Source organism: Falco naumanni, chromosome 1 (assembly GCF_017639655.2).
Source record: "Falco naumanni isolate bFalNau1 chromosome 1, bFalNau1.pat, whole genome shotgun sequence".
Classification (NCBI taxonomy): Eukaryota; Metazoa; Chordata; class Aves; order Falconiformes; family Falconidae; genus Falco; species Falco naumanni.
In genome coordinates this window covers 38,541,134-38,568,811 of record NC_054054.1, presented here as the reverse complement: position 1 = coordinate 38,568,811, position 27,678 = coordinate 38,541,134, and the positions used below count along the sequence as shown (strand labels likewise).

The 27,678-nt window shown below is 47.4% G+C and overlaps 1 protein-coding gene across 15 annotated transcripts in view; it reads right to left on the bottom strand.

Moving 5' to 3' along the window:
* Positions 1 to 417: 417 nt before the first annotated feature.
* The window catches only part of DYSF (dysferlin), a 105,306-nt gene continuing 78,045 nt past the window's right edge, over positions 418 to 27,678 (bottom strand). For all 15 annotated transcript variants that reach the window (XM_040590399.1, XM_040590470.1, XM_040590477.1 and 12 more), the window contains 8 exons: positions 26,866 to 26,954; positions 26,501 to 26,596; positions 22,786 to 22,927; positions 12,508 to 12,607; positions 10,685 to 10,863; positions 9,882 to 9,991; positions 9,382 to 9,529; positions 418 to 3,505 (listed from right to left, as the gene is read on the bottom strand). In XM_040590399.1, the coding sequence (XP_040446333.1) occupies positions 3,467 to 3,505; positions 9,382 to 9,529; positions 9,882 to 9,991; positions 10,685 to 10,863; positions 12,508 to 12,607; positions 22,786 to 22,927; positions 26,501 to 26,596; positions 26,866 to 26,954 (903 nt within the window). In that variant the 3' untranslated portion in view covers positions 418 to 3,466. The remainder of the gene's footprint in view (positions 3,506 to 9,381; positions 9,530 to 9,881; positions 9,992 to 10,684; positions 10,864 to 12,507; positions 12,608 to 22,785; positions 22,928 to 26,500; positions 26,597 to 26,865; positions 26,955 to 27,678) is intronic.

The window sequence follows — 27,678 nt, the reverse complement described above, 5'->3', positions numbered from 1 at the left end:
GTGCAAGGTCTCCCAGCTCATGGGACAAGGTGTGTGACTCCCACATAAATCCTGCATGGTGTCCTGGATCAGGGGACCACTCGCAAGAGCACCAAGGAACATGTACATACCACAGCAGGCTCAATTCGCTATTCTGCAGTGCAGAGTCTCCAGGGAAAATGCAGCTGGGAGAGGTACGAGCTGCTGCATTACCTACAAGCACTGCAACCCCAGTCACACATCTGTCCTCCCTCCTCCACGCTTTCCATTCTCTCCTCCTCTTTCTGCTCCCTTGCAACAGCAGAGGGGTGAGAAAAGAGGAGCACAGCAATCACCATTTCCCCGTTCTTGTTCCTTCCAGCTGTATTTCTGCATTCCCACACCAAAGAGGGAAGGTGCCGTAATTCTATCAACACAATAAAACGTACCAGGAAGAAGAAGGTTTCAGAGCATTTCATTTGTAACCACAGTGCATTTTTCGTTATTGTATATAAGGCATAGACAGGTGATACATATGTCTTCCAGCTATTTCAAACCCCTGAATAGCAGGGAGCCACAGGGAATACTTTACAGAAGTCTTACCTCCTGGCTGGCTTTGGTGGAGAGACACAACCAAGCTACACAGGGCAGCAATGCAAATGGGATTGAGTTGATGTTTTCAGAACTCAGACCTGCTTTTACCCACCACAGTCCCACGGAGTCTCCCTGACATGAAAATTGGCCCTGCAGCCTGGACTGGGAGCACTGGGAGATTGCATGCAGGGATGTAACCCTTTCCTTATCCCTAGGCAATTGAATGCCCTGGATCCTGCTCTGCCATCACTAATGACCTGTCCTGGTTTGTCAGGGAAGAGCTGGGGAATAAAATAAGATTTCTCACTGGGAGATGCTCTGGAGAGGTAACACACAAATGTGTTTTGGTAGGGTTGCTTGCCTCTGCTGGGATAAACACCGATTGTTGTGATAGGATGGGTGATGAGCACCCAGATATAAGCAGTGTTTTGCATCCAAAGCATAGGTCAGTCATCCCTTCTGGGGCCCTTGGCACCAAGATTTTGTTTCTGAAATAGATAGGGATCAATAGATAATAGATAGAGCAATAATGCCAAGATGGGAAATTCCACAATCTCTGCAAACCAAAGCAAGGAAGTAAAGTAATGGGGCTGATTTCCTGCTGTGGACAGGAGAGAAAGGCAGGTCAACACTCAGTGAGATACCCAGACACCCCCCAGCGGAGCCCGATTGTGATGGAAGAGGTGCAAGGACTAACCACACCAATATTTTCATAAAATATAGAACCCAAAACTCATTAAGGTGCAAACACAAGCAACTTTTGTCCTCCGCTCATCAGATCCCCAAGGAGAAAGCATTATGGAAAGTTTGACCAAGACTTGGTAGTTTAATAGTGGCAAATAAATGGGGGTGTGGGTGCAAATAAGGTTGGGAGGCTTCTAGGGAAAAACTGAACAAATGCAAAAATGAAGCATTTAACTGTGCTGGTAAAAAAAACACCCACCCTGGGGTGCGCGAGCCCAAAGCAGACTTCATCACTCAAGCTTTTGGGAAAGGGAGGCTGGATCAGCCAGACCTCAGCAGCAAGGACAGGTTTTTATAGCTGCATGTTCTCCATGTCAAACACACTGTCTTCATACGCAGCAGCGAGCTGCCCTGTGCAATCTGGGTGCTGCTACAGTACTGAACAATAAGGGATTTCATGCTCGACACATTACATCCCAATCCAGCAAAGCAACTAGGCGTGTGCTTTTTTTCCATGCCTTCTGCTAAGTGCAGGCTTAAGTGCCTTGCTGGAGCAGGCCAGGAGCTTACATTAGCACAGTTTGTCCTGAGGAACTCTGATCCCCCAGGATCGCTTTTCACTGCTACTTGCTCTCACATGTCATGCTGAGTAGCAACAGCTCCAGGGGACAAATGAAACCAAGGAAGACATCTCTCATCCTGCTGAAGGGCAGTGGGGAAAGATCAGTTTATCGTCAAAGGGACTGTAACAAAAGCCACGGGGTGCCGGAGCAGCAGGACCACTGCCTCTCTCAAAGGGACATTTGCTTTCATGGTTGATGCCCCTGTTCTGGGAGATGGTTCCTTGCAGGATGAGTAGATGCAGGATGAAAATTCGAAGCTAATGCTGTTTTGATTAGCATCCTCTCATGACATGAGCCAGAACTACAAAGCACTAGAAATCCCCTTAGACCATATCGCTCCATCTGATTGCAGCAGCAGCAGCAACAGACAGACAGGAGGAGGGAATAGAAACCAGCAGAAATGTCCCAAAAGTGCCATCCCAGTCTGTCACAGCTGCCATTTGCTCTGCGGGAGGCTGAGCAAGACCTGCAGGAATCGTCTCATCATAATTGGTTTGCAAAGCAGAAAGCAAACCAGCCTGCTTCCAAAGGTGCAGGTTATCTGCCTTGCTGGCACCCAGCAGCAGCAAGCTTCATGGCTCACATCACGTTCTGGTTTGTACTTGTTTTTGCTTAAGCATGTTTGGAGGTAAAAAAAGGAAAAAAAAAAAAAAAGAAGAAACAAAAAAGACTAATACATTTACTGAACTGCAGCTGCAGGGGTTGCATAGAGCAGGAGAGGAGAAAAGCAAAGTCCACACGTGCTGCTTTGCTCCTGGGATTGTTCAGAGTAGGGCTCAGCCCGACTCTGCTTTCTGCACTGGTTTTGAAGGAAGGCATGTGGGACTGTAGAGGTGAAAGAGCAGCTCAGAGGGAAAACAAGCTCCAAAGCACATGAGCCAGACCATGCGGTCCTTCATGAGCACAAAATTCAATGGGTGTTTTGATTTAAGCAATTGCCACCAACTCCTGCCCAGGTTTTGTGTCTCAGCCTTTTCCCTGCGTCCTGTAGCTTGCGTTTTTTCTGGAAAGGCAACTTACCAGCATAGGGCTTCAGGCCGTGCAGCACATTTCATCTTTGGTAAACTTTATATGTGTATAAACCAGATCAGACACATTGCACAGCAAAGGAAAACGGAGGCTTGTTCGGAGTGCAAAGAAAAGTGTGCTCAGAATCAGATTTTGGCTGGCACTTTGCTGCTTACGCCAGCAGCCTGCAACTCCTCCCACTCCTCCCCTAAGGTCTGCCACATGCCTGAATGCTCACAGACTACATGTGAAAAGGTCCTTTTCTCCTCCACCCCCTGCAGTTTTGCACTGGTATTTAAGCTTTACAATCAGAGCAGCTTAAAAAAAGTTTAAAAATAAAGAGGACAGACAAGGAAGTAAAATAAGAAATACTTCAGAGTACTTCAGAGTGGGTATTGTTTATGTGCTGCTTCCGAGGTGAAGTGCTGTAGGTGGGATTTGCATACTGCATCAGGGTAAGCTGTATCTTCATTTTGGCAGCAGCCTAGGGCCTGAGCGAGGCTGTTCCTTCCCCATCTCCACCTGCTGATGTGATCCACTGCAGAGCTGCAGCTTCTTTGCAAGATCTCTGGACCTTTCAGGAGTTTTCCAGCACAGCTTCAGTGGAAAGGTTTCACCAGTTTCATAGCAGCATAGTTCTAGAGGGATGGAAAAACAAGGGAAAGAAAAGCTGATTTGAAGCAGGTACAGCACGGCAGCGTGTGGAAGTTAAAGCAGTTTCTTGGGTACGTCAGAGAACTGCAGATGGAGCTTCGCTCAGGGCAGGCATGATGGCCAAGCTCCCAGCCCACAGAGACATCCAAACAAAAAGCACATTCCCACTAGCAAGGATGGTAGAAAAACCCAGATGCATAAGAAAACAGGTCTTGCCTTCTTCTAGTAGAGGCTACTGGTCACAAGCACCAACAGTCACTCCTGGACTTTGATTGCTCCTTCCACGCATTTGTAAGATAGATTTCCACCTCTTTGTACCCTTGTAAGAAATTCGGCACCTCCCCACCAGCGCTATCCCACTGCCCACCTGCTTTTCTTGCTTCTTGCTCTTGCACATCCAGCTCTTTTGCTGAGTCGCTGCAGCCTCCCCCTGTCCCCTGGCTCCCGGTGCCCCTTCACCCCTGCCCTCTCTTTGTGCTGCTCCCCTACAGCCCCTGAGGCTGTAGACACTACCCAAGCCCTGACCTGGCATCCTTACCGCTCCTTCTCCCCACAGCCCCCCCAAAACTGGTGACCTCACCCACTCTGCCTGTTGGGTTAGGCCCTTTGGAAACAGACCCTGGCCCCGGTCCCTGAGCATCCACCAAGCCATGCCATGATGTCTTCTGCAGTGTCCTGCTTTCCACAGGCCAACACCTGCACCCAGGATCACACCATCAATCAGCTGGCCTGAACAGCAAGAGGACGGCTCTCGAGCCTTGCCCCATCCTGATGCAGTCCGTTAGTACAAACCTAGCCTGCAGGCCCATGGACTATCTCCAAAGAATCTGCCAAAGGCAATCAAGAAAAGCAAACCTATTGCTGATTTGTCTTCTTCTGCCTTGTCTGCATCCCTTAATGCCTCAGCCATCTGTTTCAGCATCAGCATTTGGTGTGGTTTTCGCTCCTAAGAGCGGACATCCCAGGCAAGACCGTCCTGTGCCTGTTTTCTGGGATCTCGACTGTCCCTGCTATTGCACGGTGAAGTGCAGGGCTGCCACGAAAAATGAGGTGTCACCTTATTTTAGCCTATTATACGTGCAATTGCTTCCTTGAAAGAAGGTGACAGCACTGTGAAAAAGAATGAGCTGAGTAAATGCTGCTTATCAAGACCACAAAGAAAATACAGGCGAAGATGCATGCTTAGGTCGTTTGGAATGAGCTATTTTTAAAGTAGCTTTGATTCAAACCCCCGTAACCACATACTAGCCAGTCTGGAAGTCCCTCCCAAGCATATTGAATTTAATAGGTACAGGATGTTCTATCACTCTGTCACTTTAAAAACGCAACTGGAAACAAAGTATAGTGCTGGTTACCAGCAAGGTCTTTGGAGGAATGGGGGGCAGAAAGCACACAACAAAAGTCTGACCAAAGGCATCTTGATAAATTACAATGTGTAGCAAAATATAAGGCAGTTTGCCAACTGAGGATTTCTAATAATGCCATAAATCAAGCAAGCAAAGTTAGGGCAGTTTACCAGAAGTCATTAGAAAAGCCTCCAGTGACATATAACCTTCGAATTAATTATCCATCCATTTGTCTTTTGGAGTCTATCCTTCAAAATACTCCTATTTTTTATGATTTGACTGGTTGCATACTGGAGGGTAGCAAGTTTTCTGTCCAGCTATGAATTTGTATTAACAAAGTGTTGAAAGCCAAGCAGGATTATCAATCAGTGTCGAAAGCGAGCTGTAATTAGAATTAATGGCAATGGAAGCAACGTTGGGCTTGCAGAACACAAACAGAGCTTTAAAAGGTAGTAAACATTTTCATGGTGCTGCAAAGCAGAGCTGACTCCAGCTGGAAGGAGCGTTACACTTTTCTATGGCGGTAGCCACTAAAACCTTTACAATAATCACTGCTTCAGGGAGATAACTTCACCGCTGTATTCCCTACATGTTACAGATGCAAAAGCCCAGGCTGGACTTTTGTAACCTTTTCTTCTGACTTTGTGTCCAGCCCACAACTCTCACCCAACTGTTCCCATAGCAGAAGGCAGAGCTCTTCTTGGCTATGGCAGTATTGGATGAAAAGTCCCTCAAAGTCACTGGACCTTTCCAAAAAGCCCCACAGCCTACCATAAATGAGCACTGCTGGACAGGAGCGCAGGGTGGAACAAGAGCGTATCTTGTAGCATTCAATCTCGATACGTGGACGCCTCAAGCAACAAAGAACTTACCACAACCTTTGGCAAATTGTTGCAACAGTTAATTACCCTTCGTCTCAAAAATTAGCATCCTATTTCCACTGGAATGGTTCCTCTAACGTAACATCCAGCTACTGGAGCTCATTATACTTATGTCTGTTGCTTAAAGAGTCTTCTGATGTCAAGTTAAATCTAAGGACCGTCTAAGGAAATCACATAGGAAATATCCAGGGAATGCTGTTCCCAGAGTCCTAGCTTGTATAGACCATAATGACAACCACTCTGCAAAGAAAGCTAAGGCAAACCAGCAAGTAACTTGACACTAAGACTGGGTGGAAGAGCCCAAGTAAAAAAATGAAGAACCTCAGCATATCAGATTTTAAACATTTTTTTCCATTTTTATAAAACTAGACAACTTTTTTTTTTATATGAAAATTTGCAATGCCATGCAGTTTTCCACCCAAAACCAAAAGGCCTTCCAGTTGGAAATGGCCTCTCACCGACTAAAACAAGTTGCTCTGTAAACAGTTGTGCTAATGATGACAGATTTCTTATGGACTTGTGCCTAAATTTCCCATACTGCCACACTCCCAACTCCTCACAGATCCTGAGGGACCTTCTCTTCATTCCAAAGCACTTCCAGAATCTTCCCCACTTCTGCAGGTCTCCCCCTGCTCCTTCCAGGGACCCCAGCTCCCACTGGGGCAGCATGGCAAGTTCCCTGGTTGGAAAACAACTGCTGGTTGCCCAAAGCTCTCCTTGGAAAAAGCCATTGAAGAGGACCCAAGGGGAAGAATGGGAAGTTCTTTATTCCAGCCCATGATCCATCACATGTACTGTGTGCCCTGAGGACAGAGGACAGTGGAAGTACAAAGGCACCACATCATCCAAGGTTTCTGATCCGTGAAGTAGTCCTAAAAGGTATTTTGCAGAAAATTCTGCAATATAGCCTTTCAGTTATAGATATATATGTTATTTTTTTATATATATATATATATTTCCTATATATAGCTATATAGCCGTTCCCTAGGGTGTAAAGCATCTCTTGATGGATATTCTAAGCAAGACCAATACATCAGCTTCTTCATTCACTGAAAAGCCTGAGCTTTTGGGAACCAACGTTTTTGGGCACTACTGTTGGGAAGCCCAGACAGCCCTTTGCAGTGTCAGGTGGACGCAGACAGCTTTTCAATTTGCTCTTACTCTCCAGCTACTCTGACGGCAAAGCTGAGACTGTGGTTGGAACCTTTCAGCACTGTATGGGGAATAGGAGTAAATAAAAAAATCCCACTTATTTTTATATCAAGAGCCAATGAAATGCCTTGGGTTCGTTTTCAGGGGAGACTCCTCTCCCTGCTCAGGTCACCCTCCATCCCAGGGTTAGCTTAGCTCAGGGGACCGTTAAGTTTCCCAGGGCACGCTGTGGACTGATATTTCTCAGGTAAAAGCTATCTCCCTTCAGTGTCTTCAGGCTGAGTCCAAACAGGACAAAATTTGGGGCCAGGGCTCAGACTTCTCTGGCAGCATCTGGTGCACAGTACCCAATGCTCCCAGGTGGAAAGGCTGGATGCAGGCAGGGGCACCCAAGGCTCCTGCTGAGCCACGGACCAGCTGCTGAAAAGCAATGACTGGAAGGACCCTGAAGGTCCCTGTGGAGGTGTCAAGGAGCAGAAGGCTCTGGAAGAGCTCTGCATGCAAGGCCAAAGCAAAAACGGCAAGAGAAGCAGGAAAACAGTAACTTCACCTCTGTGTGCACCCCTTCGCATACAGCATCCCTGTTCCTTACCCTCTGCCTGCTCAGACTGATGGTTCACATGCCCTAACAGGATTCCCTTTAGGTTTTCCTCCCATCACTCACCCCTTTGCCCAGGACACGCAAAACCTTCTGCCTGCAGCATAGGACCTCGAAACTGCATGCACAGTGGCAAGATTACATTCTGTGTTTCACACTGTGTAAGGTCCTTACTTTAAATGGGACCTGATGGTGCTCCTGGCACACAAGTCAGAACAGAAGTGAGGAAGAATTGTTTTTCCATGCATTTAATCAGGGATGTAATGGTGAGCCCTGCCAAAGGTCAAGACGCCAGGGGCATTCTTCATAGCAAACCAGCACCAGGGCAATTGCCAAATTTAGTGTCTGATGAAACAGGAAAGGAACTAGATCTCCAACAAGATACAGAACCAGTGACCTCAAAAATCTAGGGGAAGCTGGCCAAATGCATAAAAACAGAAAAATTCCATGAAACATGGCCTTACTTTTTCAAAATATGACTAAAAATTGATTCAACCAAAATGAGGTTAAATACAACGACATGTAGCTAGGAAACAGGGAAAAATCCCAAGTAATAATGAGTGTAAATCAATATTTATAGTTTGCAATTTTTTTCTTATCTCAGCATTGTTTTTATATGATACCACTGGAACGAATGCAAAGCCACTTGCATCTTCAGGGAAACACTGAGTTCTTCCCAGTTGAAAAGGCTTAATTTCTGCTGCTTGACATAAAAAGGAGTCTCCAGGAATGGCTCCGGCAACAGGGCAGGGAGGAGGCAATGCAGCACAAATCTTCACTTGCACAATTATTTCCTCCTTCATACTACTTAGCACCTCTGGAATTGTTATTCCAGCAGGAGAAGTATCCCAGCCCTTCCCATGGGTATGAGGATGGAGGGACGCAGTGAGCCATGACCTAATCCCATCCTCTTTTTTTCTCGACAGGAATAACCGAGCATGCATGACTTCAAATCATCTGAAAGTGATTACGATGGCAAGGAGAAATTCCACACCTTGCTTTTCGGTTGCACATTGCAAGCACACAAAGCCATCTGCAAAAGGCAGCCACATTCTCCCGCATGAAGTTATAAATTACTCCAATGAGTTCTTTTATTAAAAAAAAAAAAAAAACCAACACACATATATACAAGGAGCAGAATTTGTTAAGTGCTAGAGAGAGAGAGGCGGGTCATTTTTCTTATCAGTCTGAGAGGAGGGGAAATGGCATCCAAGAGCCAGCATGAATTATTCCAGTGCTGTAGGAACAGAGGAGGATACTAAAACCCATCCTAAGCCAAACTGGAAGGCCAAGGCTCCATTATTTATTTATTTTATTTTGCCAGTGGAACTGACAGTAAGGCAAGAAAAAGCCACTTTGTTGATGAACGAGGTGAACCCCCCCCACCTCATTTCAGACATTACATTGGTGTAACATGCTCCAAGCCTCGATAACAAGAGATGGGGCTGCCTGAATGCCTTCGAGCTCCCTGCATCTTTAAACAATTACAGAGCGATGTGGGTTTTGCTGCTGCTCAGCCCTGGGAAATGGCTGCATTTCTAATTAGTCTGCATTGTTTCCCACCGACCCTCCAGCATCTCCAACATCAGCTGCTCAAACCTCTTTGAAAGCAATCAATTAACCTCAGCATCATTAGACACAAACTGAAACTTGGTCGCAAAGAGGTGGGCACCTTGCAGTGGGTCTGCAGCAGAGCCCAGAAACACAGACTCTTTTTGACCCATCATGATCTACCAGGCTGTTCCTCAGGGATCAGCACGGAACTTTGCAGCCACGTGCATGGGGACCATCTCTGTGACCACAGAGGCAGGTCAGCCACAGAGACCTGAGGGAACACCTAAGACCTTAGTCAGGCCCCCCCTCCTCTCCCACACCCATCGTACCGGGAAGGCGTAGATGAAGATCCCCAGGAAGAGCAGCAAAACAAAGAGGATGATGGCCAGGATCACCACCCATTTGTATCGCCGCCACAGGATGTACTTCAGGGTCTTGTACGGGGAGGTGAACCATAGGAAGGAGGTTTCTGGGCGCCTGAAGCCAAACAAAGTTGAGGTCACTTCTGAGTTCCACAGTAGTTTCACCCTCCTGGATCCCCAAACCCCATGAGTGTGCCCTGCTGTAACAAACTGGCTGTTCACCCTGTAACCCCGCATTGCTCTGGGTGGGTAAGCTATGGCAAATGCCCTCCTTGGTAGTCCAGACCAGCCTCCCAGCCACCCCAGATTCCCTCAGCTCATACACTGAGCATCAGCAGTTCAAAACGGAGCCTACAAGGGAGCAAGCCCTTTGCAGACAGCAGACTTCACACTGGGAACACTGGTTTTCAATTTGTTCCTGGAGATCTGTGCCCCGGTGGTTACTTTTCCATTCAAGATGCTCTTACTTGGGGTCCTCCAGCTTGGGGTTCATATTTGGCTCATCCCGACCCATGCCAGCTGGCCGCTCTTCATGCTCTTGTTCTGCCACGATTTCCAAAGTCATTTCCAATTTGCCCTGTGTGGGTTAAACAAAAACAAACTTATAAACAAAACAGAACAAAAAAGGGAGATGTCAGAAATGAATGTATGATGCAAAATACTGATTAGAGAAAGAAAAACCTCTTTGAGTATAACCCAACCACTACCAACAAGGACCACAAAGAACCCAGCAACAGTGGCTTTCATACAGGTCCCTCACCTGCCCACTACAGTGTTCTCAGCAGATACTCCAGGACATTTCAAATGTCAGTGACACCCAGGTTTAGGCAACCAGCTCAGGGGTCTTTTGCTGAATGACTTCATTCACTGCCTGGACCCCCTCACCTGTACTGAACAGTCGCCAAAGACTTGAACAGGAGCCCAGACACTTGCATTTACATATATCAGTCTGACAGCTGGAACCTTTCCCTGGTACTTGTCACAACACAATATCATTAAGAATAGATGTGATACAGAGTCAAATTAGGTGGCATGTTTCAAAAGCCACAGCAAAAATCCCACAGAACAAATAACTTCTTCTGAGGCATTTGTATGGTGCTGGACAAATCCTGGAGAATGGCCAGCTGACAAAAGCTGGTCCAGTTTGTAAAATTTGCAGCCCAAGACTGCATTCTCTGCCCTGGCCACAGCATCCTGCACATCCTTGGCCCAGCCACATCCCTCCCCAATGAGAAAGTCCCCAAAAGAACACCTGAAGAAGCCACCTTACCGCCAGGATCTTCTTCTGATCCTCCTCAGTAACACAGGGCCACCATCCCTTGACAGTTTTCTGCTCAAAGAGTGACACAAAGCGACTTGAAGACAAGGTCTCATCTACTAGCTCTAAGGAGCACTTCTCAGCAGTCTTGGCAGGTTTGGGCATCCTGTTAAGATCCATCTGAATGGAGCCTGCAAGGAGGAATGTTACTGGGAAGACACCTCGGTATAACAGGTCCTTTAAAACGTGGACTCTTTCCCTGACGAAATACTCACTGTGGCACCCTCCTGACCTCAAAGAGCTTGGGCAGACACCCACCTAGCAAGGGGGAGAGCAGGCTCAAATGCAGCCCATTTCCAGGCATAACGCTTGTTTTAGCCAGCAGCTCTTCCTAGGAATGGAGGGCTTGCCATCACCATTGTGCTTAGGAAGGCCTGAGCCATGAAGTCCTTCTAGAAGATGCTGCAAAATACCTACTGACTTACGCAGCTCTAATGTTGGATGATTTGCACTGAGGTCAGCCAGGCAGGCTGAGATTTTTAATGAAGAATAAGGGATTGAGGTGAAGCTCAAATTGTACATACCCAGAGCAGTCAGTAGAACAGCATCAGGCAGGAGGCTTGCAGATCTCCAAATAGGCTATTTTATTGCCCCACCCAGTAACTGCAGCAGACTAAATATGAAGGGTCTCCCCCCAATTTGAAAGCTTCCTTCTCAGCCAGAGTGATCCAGTAATTAGTACATTTACCTAGGAAACCTGAGATCAATTCTCCAAGTGTCAGCTGAAAGTGCCTGCATTTAATTTATATTGCTACACCAAACTACCTGACAGCTGGGAACGTCCCAGAATGCACACAGGGTCTGGACCCATGGCTCAGCTGAGGGACAGGAGCTTTCCACATTCTGTGGACGACTCACGTTTAATACCGTGTTTGCACTTGCAGCCTTTCTGTGCCACAGGCTCTTGCCACCAGCAACAACAGCAGCACAGAGCAGGTTTGTTGTGAAACACTTTTGAAGCCCATGGATGAAAAGTGCTTTACAAAAGCTGCAGACCACTTTTATTTGCTAGAATTTGCAAAGAATTCATGTTGGCAGTCAAGAGCTCCTGACGTGCAGAGCCAGAAATGGAAAACACACCTTGGCGAGGTTATTTCAGCACTCAGCCTGCGTAATTAATCAAAGACAGGATTTAAAAGGATCTTGATCACATACTTCCTCAGAGAAGCTTTTGATGTTTGAATATTTTTTTTTTTGAATGGCAAGAAGAAAGGTAGAACAAGATCTGACCAAGAAACTCATAATGCTGGAGCCTCCAGCTTCTGCACAGCTAATCTGCTGCATGGCTCTGCTATCCTCCCTATTACAGGGGTTTGTTTTAATTTTTTCTTGAGCTAAACCTAGATTTCTGAGGATGATTAATGAAGCTAGCACTGAAAACTGTCTAAACAGCCCAGATAAGGCAAGGCAGGTCAGTGATCCTCCTGGTCATCTCAGCTCCAATACACCATTAGCCCCAGTGAGCACATCTCAGCACAGACTCAGATGAGTCACGGAGAACTGGGGACTTCCTGGAAGGTGATGGCTCTGCTGGATTTGATGATGCTCTCAACATCATGACAGCCCAGGAACAGGCCGCTGCAGGCTCAGACTGGAAATCTGCCTAATACAAACAACTTATCATCAGCCCTGAACTTATGCTGACATCGAAGCCTGTTCAGTGACTTAAACTGGTCTTGTTGTGCTTTCTTCATATCCTGGAAGGATTCAAGAATTTTTTCCTTCCTGTTTGCATCAGCAGAGATGGAGGCAAAAACCTCTCCTGACTTACTTACCCAAATAGTCATCAAAAGAGAACTTGTCATTGTCCCAGATCTGGAAGATAAGCTGTGGTGGAATCTTGTTTTCTGTCTTGTCCAAGCTCCAGAAGTGCTCCTGAAATCACACCAGAGAAGCAACCAGGGAAAAATAAGAGGCTCGTTAGCAGAAGTGGGCAGAGCCTGGCTACTCTCACCTCACAGCACTGGAAGTCCTGTAACATAGTGTGTGTCCTGCTCCAGGTCTGCAGGGCCAGAGGACAGCGCTGGCTCTGGCCACTTCTTGGGCAAGGATGCTCAATGGAAAACCTAAGAAGGCTGGTTGGTATCAATTTGTACCTGAATTTAGTGACAATATTTTAACAAACAGGCATCTTGAGCTTGCAGATAGGATCTTTTGGAGTGACAGCATCACGTTCACATAATTTAGATGAGGCTGACTCTCCAAGTTGAAGAGAGCAGCGAGTGTTGAGTGCCAGTGCTGCCAAACTTCACCTTCCTCTTAACTAATGGAAAAATATAGGAACAACACTTAAATTAGCACTTATGGTAGGCGGATTCAAATACATCCCTTCCCCTTCTGCCCATCTCTCACCCCAGCTCTGCCAGCAGCCAGAGCCCTGCACAAGTCTGAGTCCACCACTGCTCTGATCTGCTGCCAGGTCTTTGGAAAGCAGTTCGGGTGTGCAGTGGTCAAGAGGAGACCAGCAAACACCTCCATCACCTGCAGGTAACCGCTGGCTCCCAAGTTTACCTACTAAACATGAATATGTACAGAAAGGGACTGGTGCTTTCATACCAGCCTACTGCACAGTGGGTTCCTCCATTCTCAGTTGACTTTGTTTACCTTCTCTGCACATCTCCCAGGTTTTCACTCTCCGTATGGGTAAATGCTAGAGTTGGACATAGTATCCCAGTAAATCTGCTGCCAGTATTACACTGGGCTGCTGCCAAGCTGCATACATGCTTGCCATGTTTATTACTACCTCTAAGTTCAAGAAAGGAGAGCTCCAGAGCACCAGCAAGTCATGACGACCACAGCCTGGCTGCCTCTACAACCAGTCATGCAGGGAAACTATGACACCTGATTTCAGCCCTTATAATGTGAGATCTGGCACCATCTCTATGCCTTTCTCATTTCTATTAGATGGGCAATGGTTTTATCTATTCCTTGCCACCGGAGCTGCTGTGACAACCTGTGGAAAGGCTTTGCAGCAGTCCCAGAAGGTTATTTGCATCACATCTGGAATGAAAATTACAATGTGAACATCCCCTCTAATTACCATCGTTTACCAAGCTCTTGTGCAGTGCAGGAGCTATCATCCATCAGTTCTGCAACCCAGCGGCAATAATAAGGAATAGCCACTGCCTGGGAGACAGCATCCACGGGGGAGCTCAGCAACAGGATGAGGCAGCAATTCCTGCTTTCTGGAGAGGAGATGATTTATAAAACACTCACCCATGAGAAGTTTGCAGCTGCAGTGGCCCGGTTACTATAGTGGGTAGGCCAGCAGCAAGGCAGATGGGCTGCCTTCTGGGTAAGTCACACCAACGCTCCCCAAAAAGCCAGTCAGGGGGAACTTGCAAAGTAGACTTCTCTAACAAGGAGGGTCTGAATCCCATTACTGTGACAATGAGCTTGCGGTTGCATCATTATAATATACAGTGGATATGCACCTATGCCACAAAATGTGCTATTTATGTGGTTGCAACCAGTAATATTTCCCAACAGGGATCTAAAACCACTTTTGGGATGCCACAAGATGCCTGGGAGTTAGGACTAAGAAGTGTTAGGACAGAGGGAGAGAGACAGAGACGCACACAAAGCTGAGCTCTTGTTATTTCTGGCTCCAGCCAACACTTGCAAAGAGGAGGCAGAGTCACGATCGGTGTCTACTGACAGAGGCTCAGAGGTGTGTCCTGTGGGCAATGCCTCCCGCCGCACTCTTGCAACATGGCAGTATCATAAACGGAACAGATTTAATTAAAACCAGGAAACTTCAGCATTATTCATGACACATACGTAGCACCATAAATTCACTGCGGTGGCTACAAGACCTGATTCATTATATCGTGCAATATTAAAAAAAAAAGGGGGGGGGGGGGAAGAATGTGTCACACTCCATAAGAACATAAATATTCAAGCAGGGAGACTGTGGGCACTTAAATCCCATTGAAACTGGTTTCACTTTAAGAGATCACCCTGGACGGTTATATTTCAATTTAGCTCCATTCCTCGCCTTGCTTTGGAAAAACACGCCAGCATTCTTGCAATGGAGCATTTTATTTATGCATTTTAAATATTTTATAATCTAGAAAAATAAAATAAAGTCAACGGAAACTTCCATCTCCCCCCCTCGGCTCATTGCAATGTATTAAAATGTATGTTTATCCAAGACGGCGGTGGCGGGGATGTTTTCCCAGCTAATAAGTCATTTTAAATTAAAACTGCTAAAAAGGGAAAGAGCTTATGGTGATTCTTCCCCTTCCCATATACTGGCTGGGTCCTGCACTGCAGAAGGGTTGTTAGCCATCCAGATGAGAGCCCCCAGGATCCAGGTGCCCATGCCCAAAGAAGAAGGCGACCAGATGAGCTCACCATGGGTCAGAAGGGTTCATCTGGGGTCTGCAAGGTGGAGGAAGACCTATCTCCCATGGTACACACCACCGCGAGACACCACAGGCTTCTTCCCGTTGCCCCTTGCTGGGGCAGTTCAGGCACCTCCAGCTATGCTCAGCCTGAGGGAGGATTAGACATGTCCTAGATGTGCCTCTTCCTCTCCAGTGATAACTAAAGTCCCTGGCTCAGAGGCTAGTTTCATCCTATCTGCATTCTTCAGGTGCACCCATGCTCCAATAGCATTGTTACGCTGCTGCCTGGGTTGAAGCACCTCTCCAAGCACACGCTGGACCTTCTCTTTGCACCATCCCATCCACCTGGAGTCAAACACGAGCAAAACCTAGCACTGGATCAGCCCCTCTGAAAGGGAGGTGCAGTGATGGAAGCTCTGCTCTCTGGCAAAGGTGCTGCCTTGCTGGAAGACTCAACCCCATGACTGCCCTGATGAGGAAAGTGGAGGAACTGGGAAAAGGAGTGGGCTTTTGTGAGACCCAAATTACTGCCCCAGTCTCTGAGCTTCTGCAGCAATCCCCCTCCCTCTTGGTGGGCTCCTTCCCCATCAGTGGTGCTGGCTGAGCTGTCCCAGGGCAGGAGGAGAGGGCCTTGGACCCAGGTCAGAGCCAGCGGGTGCTGTGGTGCCTTATGGTCATCTTCCACACAACAAAACCCAGCTGGGTGAGTGTCCCTCAGGACTGACCATGCAATTGCTGGAAAACATGCAGGACTCTGGGTTTCCACCTTTCCTCCTTCCCACTACAATGCCCAAGGACTTGCCCGCACTCAAAGAGAACAAAACCCACACCGTGGCCAAGTGGGTGCTCGCTGCATCCCCCTGCATCCCCAGCACCACTCCTACTCCTGAGAGCGATGCCATGGCTCGTTGGGGACTCCCTGCCTGATGAAGGATGACTCAGGCAGGATTCGACCCTTTCCGGGTGGCAATGCGGAGCTGATACAACACTAGCACGATCCGTACAGCTTTGGCCTTTCTTGTGGAAAAACACTGTAAATGTGGTTTGGCTGGTGGAGAAGCTTTCCTCCTCGGAGCCCTGTGAAGCTAGGGACACGGCAGAGCAGAGCTGGAAAGGCAGGCTGGGGAAGGAGGAATTTGATGCTGAGCTAAGTTTATGGGTCCATTTCAAGGCAGTGTGAAATTTGCCTCCATGATTATATCTAGCTACGAAACTTCACTATAAAAAAAAAACCACGGCAAGAAATTTATTTCCTAGCTTTTTGCAAGACATTGGAAGGAAAGGGGCTTGAATTATTGTTTGGGGGTTTGTTTTGCAGTGGTGGGGGGGGAGAGGGGAGGCTGGTGAATATTTTACGGTCGTGAATAATGCAGCAGGGGAGGGAGAGAAAAAAATAAGCTCATATCACTAGGAAAGTGTTGACAGGGCTGCATTTCTTCTGGGTTGCTTATGTGCTACAGAATACAAAGTAAGGAGCAACCCTACTTTTGGGGGAGGCAGGGAGCCCCCAGCATGTTCACACTCAAGCGAGCCTGTCCCATTGCAGCATGTGCACGTGAGACACCATCAGGTCCTTCACCCTGCAGCACCTGGGGACCCCCAGCCATGCGGGAGACCCCCCTCAGAGGTCAGCCAAGAAGAGCCTCTTCTGCAGAAGCCAGGACAAGCTGTCCTGCTGGGCCAACCATCAAGGTGTTGCGAAACTGCTTCTCTGAACCTCATCCCATGGGGACATTACTTGTATTCAGAAGAAGCAGACAGGTGAGAGTGCTCTTTATTGCACTTCTACTGGGCTGACTCGCCTCTTCGATCTCCCTGCTGTTGCCAAGTCCGACAACTGCATCGCAGGTCTCGTGGCACATGGTTTTCTGCATCCTCTCCTGATCAGGATGGCAGCTGAGCAAAATTCCAAGTGTACATCATGTGCTGTGCATTCGGGCACAGCCTTGCCAGTATCTGGAGGAAGACTCCAGGCATCACCACACCGTAAGTGTGAAATAGTCATAATATTTACCTTGGGGCACATACTCTTATTCAGTTCCTGGAATCACTCACTGCAATGTTATTTTCTCAGCCTCCCATGCTTTCCTTCTGACAGAGTTTATCAGGCTTTTCCAGGGACATGAGGCCATCCCACTGCCATTTAGGGAACTCCAAGCTTTGGGGTCCCAGTCCTGGCCACTTTGTGAACAACACTGTTGGACCTTCAGTTCTCAGCACGGCCATACTTTGGTCATCCCCTCCCATACATACACTGGAGTCACAGAATCACAGCACAGTTTGGGTTGGAAGGGACCTTAAAGCCCACCCAGTCCCACCCCCTGCCACGGGCAGGGACACCTCCCACCAGCCCAGGTTGCTCCAAGCCCCGTCCAGCCTGGCCTGGGACACTGCCAGGGATGGGGCATCCACAGCTGCTCTGGGCAGCCTGTGCCAGTACCTCGCCACCCTCATGGTAAACACCTTCTTTCTAATAGCTAATCTGAATCTACCCTCTTTTAGTTTAAAACCATCACCCCTTGTCCTATTGCTACAGACTCTACTGAAAAAGCAAAATTCACAACAGTAACTCCTGTCTGAATATCACAGAGGCTGCCAGTGCATCCCAGGTCACAACTGCTGTCCCTGCCCCATTAGAGAAGACAGTTGTGTCATATCTGCTTGTTGCAGTCCCATTAAAATACATAATATATGACTGCCTTGTCTAGCTCTGCCTTCCTCCAGAAAAAAAAACCCGTACTTGGAGCCCATTCAAAATCTGCATTTTGGCCAAATGTGGAAGGAAAAGGAACATTTTGTGTTTTACTTTGCTTTGTGATGCCACCAAGAAAAACAGGGAAGGACACAATAAAGGACGGGAAATGGGAGAGGAAAAAGTCCAAAATTAAAAAGGCAATAGCCTTTTTTTTTTTAGCTTTCCGACACCAAAGAGGAATGAACATTTCCATCTAATAAATTATTAACTGTTTTTAACAAAAATCAGTGTTTGATAGTCAAAATGTCAAACTAAAACCAGCTGGAGCACAGAGATTTCTATGTACACCCTGGAGATTCAGCAGCGACCATAACAGAACAAGGGGAAGACACAGGGACCCAGCTGCAGACACCTCACACCTCTGGCTGTTTTTTTTAATAAAAATCGAACAGAGAGGCCACATGCTTACCTCCAGGGTCAACTCTTGCCCTGTCTGACAAATACACCAAGCCCAGGCTGCCCACGAGCTCTCAGCTGATTTAGAGCATCATGCTACAGGGCCTCACTGCATGGCATGAGTCTCCCCCAGGGAAAATCCATTGCAGCGGGGATGTCCCCGCATGCCCCACCGCTGCACCCACTCCTCATTCCCAGCTGGTGCGGATATGCTGAGCGTGGAGGAATGCACCGGCTGATCTGCCCCAGGTGAGGGGCTGGCCCGTGGCAGGTTGGAGCTGTCAGTACCAGGAAGATGTCAGGATACTATAATGAATTTGCAGACAAAGCAAGCAGAATCGATGAAAACAGATGGAGCTGGGAAAGCCTCAGTGCCAGGGAAGGAGGAATTTATTCTCAACTCCACTCAGCAATAGAGCAAAACAAGCTGTGAGTTACAGCCCCTTCTTCCCTGCTCTTCCCTCAGATTGCCTTTGCACTTTTCTCTGTAAGTGGGTTTAAGACCCCAAACATCCCTCTTTCTCATATCACTCCTGAAGACCTATCTCTAGAATGAGTTCTGGGATGCCACCAGATCATCAGTTACACAAAAAAAACTTCCAAATGTCAGTTTTGTTGTTATATTCAGTGCTGGAGCCAGCAAACTTGGAGACTTCAGCTGCGCCTTGCAGAAGCAGGGTCTCAATTATTCAAGGAGATATGTGCAAGCATCACCAAGGAGAGATGTGCAAGCATCACAGCCACAGGGTTATTCCTTGGATTCTCCTATAGGATCACCTACTTCTAGCCCTACGAGCAGCATGCACCCACCACTGCCAGGTGCCAGATGTCTGAAGACCTCCAGCTGAAAGTCAGTGTGGTTTTGTACCCAGGCAGGTTGCAATTAATCTGCTTAAAACTTGGATGGGCCCCTTCAGTTGAGAGCACAAAGTGGAAGGAATGAAATGAATGTAAGAGCTCCTTGAGAACGAGCCTCACCACAACCACTCTGACCTTTCTACTGCATAAACCAGAAAGCTGCTTGCAGTTTCTTCTACAGTAGTGGGATGGGTCCTCTTAATGGCTCTCTTGGTCTTTGGAAAACGGAACATTTTGTGTTCTGGCATGAATACTTTGTCTTCTTGTTGACACCTAACACTGAAGTCTAGTAGCAGCACAAGTATGAAGACAAGAGCTATGTTCCTTGGTCTGGTTTCTGCCAGTGACATGGCACGACACAGATTTGACATTGCCAGCAATGCTCCCATACTCATGTTCATTTTCTGGAATTTCTTTTGTGGAATGCTTTTCACATGATATATGAACAGCCCAGCCAAGTCTTGGAAGCTCCAGCCTGGTGGTTTATTTCCAGGTCCACTCAAGCACCAATAGTTTTTAACTTGCATATTGAGATGCTCTTGAAATTCTACCCTGAATGTTCATTTATGTGGATGACTTTTGCTCCGGCATTCCGTGTGAAGCTTTTTCTGCCCTAGAGGATATCTAGAATTCAGATTTGGCAGCTATATTCAGCTACCGCTGTAACTGGCACTTAAAGCTGAACATTTCAAAATCAATTTCATGCATTTTCCACCTCCACAGCGCCTGCGAGATGGGGGAGCGGAGTGCCTCCCTGACTGGGTGCCCAGTGAAAGGTGATCCACAGCCAGCCTACCTCAGCATTGCTCTCCACAGACTCTGGTTGTACCACGACCATCTGATAACACTGTCTCCAAGAGTCAAGATCTGCCAGGCTTTGACCTGGGGATCTAAAGTTTAAACCCCGCAGACATCTGCTCCCCTCTGTTGGTTGGCAGCAGAGCACTGCACTCATCTGGGACCTGGACCTGCCTCTTCCTCCCCTACTTAATTCAATATGCAATTTCATGCAAATGTGTCAGGGGCACTGAATCTACCTTTCGACCCTAGCTCCCCTTGTGAAATAACAGCACTCCCACATGCACTGTGTGTTGACCCCTTCACCAAAATGACAGCATGATTCGCAATGTAAGAAACCGTCTCCTCACAGGACTCAGCGAGCTGCAAGCGTGCTGCGGCCATGCAAGCAACGTGGCCTGACTTGTCCATGGCTGCTAGAGAAAAGAAGGAAATTCTGAATAAATGCTGAGAGAGGACATTAAAGAAACAAGCATTTACATATTTTCAGAAGAGCTGTCCCAGAGGTTAACTACTTCTTCCATGGGGATTTTTTGGAAACTCAGAAAAGGAAAAGGTAAATTCCTTTCTCAGAAGGAGAAGCAAAATCTTTATAACATTACTGCAGCAGGTGAAGATACGGATGGGAAAAACATTCTGAAATGGTTAAAATGCTTAGAAAAGGAGGAATAAGAGCCTACAATTCCAATCTGTAAATTGAATTGTTGCTCACAGGATTTACAGGCTCCTGCTTTCCCTTGAGGTGCCCCATGGGAAGACTGAAGCCTTGAAACCCCAAGCAATCCCAGCACTTTGAAGCTCTGGAGATGGAGTTCCCAAAACTTTCCATGCTGTGGCAAGGATTAAACACTCCTGGCTACCACTGGCCATCCTAAGGCTTTGGAGTCCAGCTCCACCACGTGGCACCTGGGTTTTCCCTGGGTTTGCAGGCTCCCAGCTCACCCCAGATGCACACACCAGGACTAAACAACACGGAGACCCTCCTGCCCAGGGGCATCCTTGCTCTTTTGGGAGAATATTTGCAACCCGGGTTGGGGTGACCCATTCCTGCAGTCCATCCTGCAACGCTAATGGGAGCTCTGGTCTTCCAGGAGGTGAGCGGACCAAACAAAGGAGAGCAAATTGAAAGCTGCTTTCCTCCCAGCAGTGCTCTCTCCGCGGGCCAACACCAGCAAGGCTGGGCGCAGGTGGCTTTTAGCAGCTCAGAATTTGCCATCTGACCGTTTTGATTTAAATTCCACTTTCCATCGCCTGCATTTAAAGTTCGGTGCATGGGCTTTTACAGCAGCAGTAATGAACCTGGAGTTCAAACAGCACATGGCGAGATCAAAAATTGCCAGAGCGGAATGTGTCCCACAAACACAAAGCATGGCTTTTCATTCATTATTTTTTCCTTTACAGAGAGGTTTTACAAGCTGTTTATTTTCTGATACAGTGTTGGCAGACATGTGGTCGGAGGAGAATCAATATCAGCACAGTGGGATGTATTTTCTTAAACGGTTTATAGGGGGGTCTTTGCTTTTTCAAAGGGGGATAATTGAATGTAGTACACACTGTACTTTTGATTTGTTTAACATGAAGCGTGAAATGGGTACAGCTATGATTCTGTCAATCAGTTTAACTATCCAGCAATTCATTTTGAAGCTAGGCCTCCTCACAGGGATCGTCTGGCTCAAGGGATGGGGAATTCACTCAGCATCTTCCCCACCACCACACCAGTTCCAGCCCAGGCCACACTGGGACCTTGCTGGCCCCACAAAGCAAGCTGGGATGGGTGTCCCAGGTGAGCTTTGTGGATGCAGATGGTCCCACCACAATTAGGTGTCTTTGGGCACCCCCAATATCAATGAACAAGTCAAGTTCACGGTGGCAAGGCAGGGAGCAGGGATGAAGGCTTGGTGTTGGGCGGCTGAAGGGGTTTGAGCTTTCAGGGAGATGTCACGGAACAGGACCAAGTCTCAAAAGCAAAGATCATCCCTGCTGTCCGCACAGACCCAACAATACTCCTTTTAGTCTCCAGGTGATAAGCAGGAAATTCAAGCCAATAGATCTCCCTCCCCTAAGGCATTCCTGGAGAGCCAGTCCAATTTGCACCAGTGTTATTCCACGTATTCACCCCAACTCCTTCCCTATTTCCTTCCCTCTGTGCAGCTCCCAGCCCATCTGATCATCGTGCTACACTAACTTTAAGGAGCACCAGAAGCAATAGCCAGCTACAGATGTGGGAATGAGGGGGCTAAAACCACATCCACTTTTACCTCCCCAAGTGAGTACACAGCTCTCTTATTAAACCAAGGGCATGTTCACCCTGAATCCCAAACCAAAGTTTTTCTTCCCATCTCTCCACCAGTGACACATCCCAACCTATGTTCTACATGTTCCTCCTGCTTAACCCTTCAGGCGCTTGGAGGCAGCTTCTTCCTTTCTTTAGCCCTTCTGTGAAGTTATCGTACAGCACGATGCCCATTACGCCACGCTGGAGACCAGAGGTGCGCACCTAACCATCCCCATGGAAATGCATCTCCATCTTTGGAGTAACCCTGCTGTTGAGTAGGCACCTCAGAAGTCCCATGACACCTGGATAGTACTTAGACACCACCACACCAATATTCAGCTGCTTCCAGCCCAGAGAAGTCTTTCCTGGGGAGTCAGGATCTCCAGACTCTTTACACAAAGCCACCTCTAATTCTGACCCCACAGAGGTATTCAAAACGTAGATCTTTTTTTTTTAAACCAATTTCCCCACCTGCCCCCAACTTTGCGTTTCAAATGCCACAGTGGTGAGGCTGAGCCTTGAATAGCTCCATGTGTGCAGTGGTGCAGGTCTTAGATCGCGCAGCACATCTCACCGCAGAGCTACTACGAAAAGGTAGAGACATCTGTCCAGGGACACTCACCTTTTTTGAGATGTAACACATTTGCTCAGCAGGGAGATAGTCAAAGGGGAAGACGAATCTCCAGTTGAAGTTGCCCTCTCCTCCCATAGACCTGTAGTGCACATCTGTCTTCTGCTTATTCTCCTCGTGGCCAACCAGCCAGCTGCAAAACGCAAACACATTGCATGAAAAACTAGAAACACACCAAGGTTTTGAAGCTCCCTCAGCATCACAGAGGCCATGAGCAGGCAATAAAATGTCTCTCATCCCTGTGGCTGCTGTCTGTAGGGGCAACCTGGAGCCCGTAGGGGACTTGAGAGGGAATGCAACAGTGCCTGCAGTGTTGGGAGATGAACCAATGCTGGCGGTAGCAGCCTGAGAAGCCCTTCTCCTCCCTCCCCTGAGTTTTATGGGTGTTTTAAAGACTCAGTGCTGCCTTCAGCTCTGGCTCGGCGTTGTTGCTTACCCATCCACCAGCACACATCACCCTCTAACCTGCCTTGGTGAGAGCTCCTTTCCCCCTTGCAGCCACCCCAACAAACTGACCCTGTAGTCAGCCCCTAAAGCCCATCCTGCTGATGAGGCAGCCATGCTAAAGGGCCACAGGGCCATTTTCCTCCCTCTATTCTCTGTCAATTTCGCAAAGATTATTACTTGAAAGTCCTAAATGGCCAAGAGGTTCTTCCCCAGAGTGCCAGACCCTGCTGTGGCCAGGGTGGTCCCCAGCCACTCCTGCTAGAGACAGCTCCATGTAGCACCATTCCCCTCTGGGTCTGAGCAAGCTGGCTGTGGTCACTCTGCAACCAGGCCAGGGGCAAACCGAAAACTTTCCATAACAACTACTTTTTTCCAGCTGTGAGTTTTGCAACTATCAGGTTTTCATTCTGCCCTCTTTCCCTGTCCAAGATTCTTCAGTCTTCAGCAATCAACGAAACAAAACAAAGCAACAAAATACATCCATTTGTGTATTTAGAGCCCTGCTGGGGGAAAGCCAGAAGATTCAGAGAGAATCTCTAATGAAAACGATTACCTCGTTCGATTGTTTTCCACTTAAATTAAAATAAGAGGTTTTTTGCCCAGCTATACAAATGATTCCCTCTTCTCAAGTGCTCGAGAAGAGTGCATGACCCACCCCAAATGTGTTGTGGGAGACAGGGAAGGGAACTCTACTCAAGTTCATCCTACAGTACACATCACACACACATGTGCTACACAGAAATGAGGGCTTGGTGGCAGTGGGAATTGTGTGATGAGGTTACACTAATGCTTAAATTGTGGCTGGATTATTTGATTTGATGTGATAGGATGCAAATGGCAAGCCTGTGTGTTTATCCACATCTTTCAGAGCTTGGCAGGGACCCTCAGAGGATGCAGTGTGAGCGCCCTCTCCTTGCAGGCAAACAAAAGGACAAATAAATGGTTTGATTTGGATGCACAGGTGGGTTTTTTTCCTTGCAGAATTTGCTGCACCCTCCCCACTGCAGGAAAGAGATGCCAGAAATCAAAAGCATTCAAGTCATGGTGCCCCAGAATTAAAAACATAATGTAGGAATGGCCGTGGTGACCATCCAAAGGCCCATCTCGCCCAGTATCCCACCCCTGACCAGGGCCAACAGCAGATGTCCAGGTAAGAGTACAGGACTTGGGCAAGCACATCCTGATACCCTCCCAACACACCTCTCCAGCCTCCAGTAACTTGCAAGTCACAGATTTCCTGAACTTTGGATAATGGTTTTGTACTTAACAGGACTGGATGGATTTTTAGCCCATTAGTTCATCCAGTATTTTTTAAATCCACGTGGCTTAAGCTATTTGCAATATCCACATCCAGCGTTAGGTTCTTAGATTTAAGAGGCAACTTTGTTCTCATAACTCGCACACACCTCCCTCTCTGTTAAGCATGGGTGCAAGATTTTGGAGGACCCAGGCCATCCTTTGATTTAGGAACCCAAAAGGGGATGCAGATGAGTTTTAAAGATGCCACATAATATCACATAAATCTTAGCAGTGATGGTTGGTTGGAAGACGACTCTGAAAACTTCTAGTCCAATTGGCTCAAAGTGGTACCGGTTTTACCATGAAATACCTTGAAAAACTTGCAAGGTGATGAGTGAAAACCTCCCACTTCCCATGTGACCTGGTTCAGTATTGGTCCGTCCTCTTGGTGAAGTAAAACTTTTTGTTGGAAATTTCACTATGAAAACAATACAAAAATATCCTCCACCTATGACACTGACAGAGAGAGCTGTTAAGCCCAAAAAACATCTTCAGTTCTTAATGAATATGATTTCCCTACACTACCACTCTTTTGCCTGCCTGCAGCACGAGCCTTTAGGAAGGGCAGGTTTCTCTGCACTCAGCCTTGCACCACCTAAACACGGCTAAGACCTCTTCATGCTATTGTAAGACTACCACTAAATCACTGATTAAATTAAATAAACAGCAACTGAGTTGTGCCTCAGGCAAATTTACATATTATGTAGAAGATAATGTCCTAGAGACTGAGATTCCAGTCCTGGTCTTGCCTAATAGGTAAAACAGAGAATAAACTGGCAATTAGTCTCCTCAAAGAAGTGCTGTGAGATCTTCCAAAGGAAAGCCAAAGGTAAAAGCTCCTTATGCACCGAGTTCACCCTGAAATATGCTCCAGCCCCTGCTCTGGAGGCAGCGGCAGATGGAAGGAAGTGTCCCCTCCAAAGCCATGGTGGTGAAGGTCACTTTGCCCACTGGATCCCTGGTCTGTAGGGCAGATGCTTAAGCACAAGAAGGACCATTGCCTTCCCCCTCCACTAGGATTTTTCAGGCCATACGCAGGGATGCTAATGATGCAGCCATTTGAGGGCAGGGCCAGTGGGGAAAGATGAGGTAGTTGAGCAAGATTTTGAACTCTTTTACAGCATGGCAAGATTTGCTTGGTCATTGGGGATGCTAAAAGCCAGGAGAGGGAGATCAGGAAGCAGTGGATGTTCCCGCTTTCCCAGTAACACCCTGCAAGCACTACTATTTCAGAGCCCTGAAGTGCACAGAGCAGCTCAGCTGAAGCTGATAACAATGCACTTGATGTGAATACCAGGTAAGCAGCGCACATTCTGGATTTACAGGAGGAAAATTGGGATTGCAAAAAAGGGATTTACAGTCTGTTTCAAAATCCTACCTCTTCCTGTCCGTAAATCCAAAGAACGCACAAAATAACTAAGTCCCTTGGCTGGGGTTGCACCATTTTACACAAGACAAAACATAAATGGAGTCAGGCAGAGAAGGGAATGTGCCAGAGTTACTGCTGGTTGCCACATTTTTGTGTGTTTCAAGGAAAAAAGGGAATTCCAAAAAAAGCAGCTATGCAAACAAGCCAACCTATGTATACGGAACAAGCCCACGGCTGTCCCAGGAGAGGAGCTGGGAAGGAGCCGATAGTGGAAATGCAGGCTACGTGCCCCTCTCTCCAATGGCTAGGCTGTTTCCCCGTATCCTACCTGTCTACATGTAAATACTGTCATGTAAGCACCCAAGGGATGCAAAGGAAAACTTGACATCATGAAGCAGTTCTGAGCCTGGCAGAGACGTGTCTGCCAAGAAGCTGGATCCATGGATGGAGAGGTGTGAACAGCCCCCTCATCCCAGCAGGATTTATGTCTACCACAGCAGTGTTGATGCAAGGGCCGTGTTAACTCCTTCACTGCTGCTCTTGCACCTTCAGGCTACGGTACCCGGAGGACACAGAAGCTGGGTGGCTTACCCTTTGACGTAGATGTCACTCATCTTCTCCCCAGTGATGCTGAGGTCGTCAAGGATGACGTCCTTGGTGTTCCAAATGATGCAGCGCAAGTAGAACCTGGACAGCCCCGAGAACAAAAACAACATGAGAGGGCGAAAATCTTGTTGCAGAGCCTGCCTAGGCAGCCTGGTTGTGCCACTCACATATTCAGCTGAAGGAGCTAAGATGCGAGTCATCATTCTCTGAAGATGAGCCCACACAGACATTTCCCAGCTGGGCAGGCAAATGTCTCCCCATCGGACATCTCCAAGCCCCCTTCTCTCCCCTCACAAACAGAAGGTGCTGGAACCAGCACCACATCGAGTAAGAAATTTAAAAAAAGTTACCTCTTGGCTTTGCGTGGCGTGATGTTGAAAGGGGGTCCAGGCTGACCCAGAGATTTCGGAAACAGATCCACCCACATCTGTAGCTTTCCCTGGAGGAAAAGAAAGACACATGAAGCCTGGTGAGCCTCCTAACCGGGTCACCTTCACCTCCTCAGTAAGACCTAGCAGTGGAGAGAGAAAATATCAAGTGCTCCAGCATTCCTCAGTTGAAAACTAAGATTTTCTTATTGGAAAATTGTCATTAAGTATTATATTTAAATTATCTTAGTGATAGCTAGGTATGCTAATGGCTTGTGACATATAAGCTGGATAAACTGAAGATGCACTCTGTCTTTACTCTCCACAGCTGACTATCTTTACATAGGGACAGACTAAAGACTCGGTCCATAGGAGATGTTGGAGAAGCAAGTAGCTCACTCATTTTCCATGGTGTCACCAGTTGCCACCAGCTGGACAGCTGGTTGATGGGTTTCTGACCATGGGAGTGGAGGATGGGATGAGGAAAGGAGAATCTAATTCCACTTTCACAAAATCCTGCCAGGGAGAAAGCAGCAGAAATGCAGCTGAAATCTCAGAGGGGTTGTTTTTAGGTGGTCTTTTACTGTAAAACACCAATGGGTGCCAATAAAATATTTTATTGTGCAGTCTCAAGGGTTGAAGGAGAAATAAAAAATAAAAAAAAAAAGCGCCATCCTTTGACAATCAGCCCATCACAGAGGGGTTTGTGGTTTGCTCACTTTTTGGCAAGAAAATCTTCCATTTCAGCAGAAAACTTTAAAAGCCCAACCTGGCTTTTAGCTCACTACAAACAGC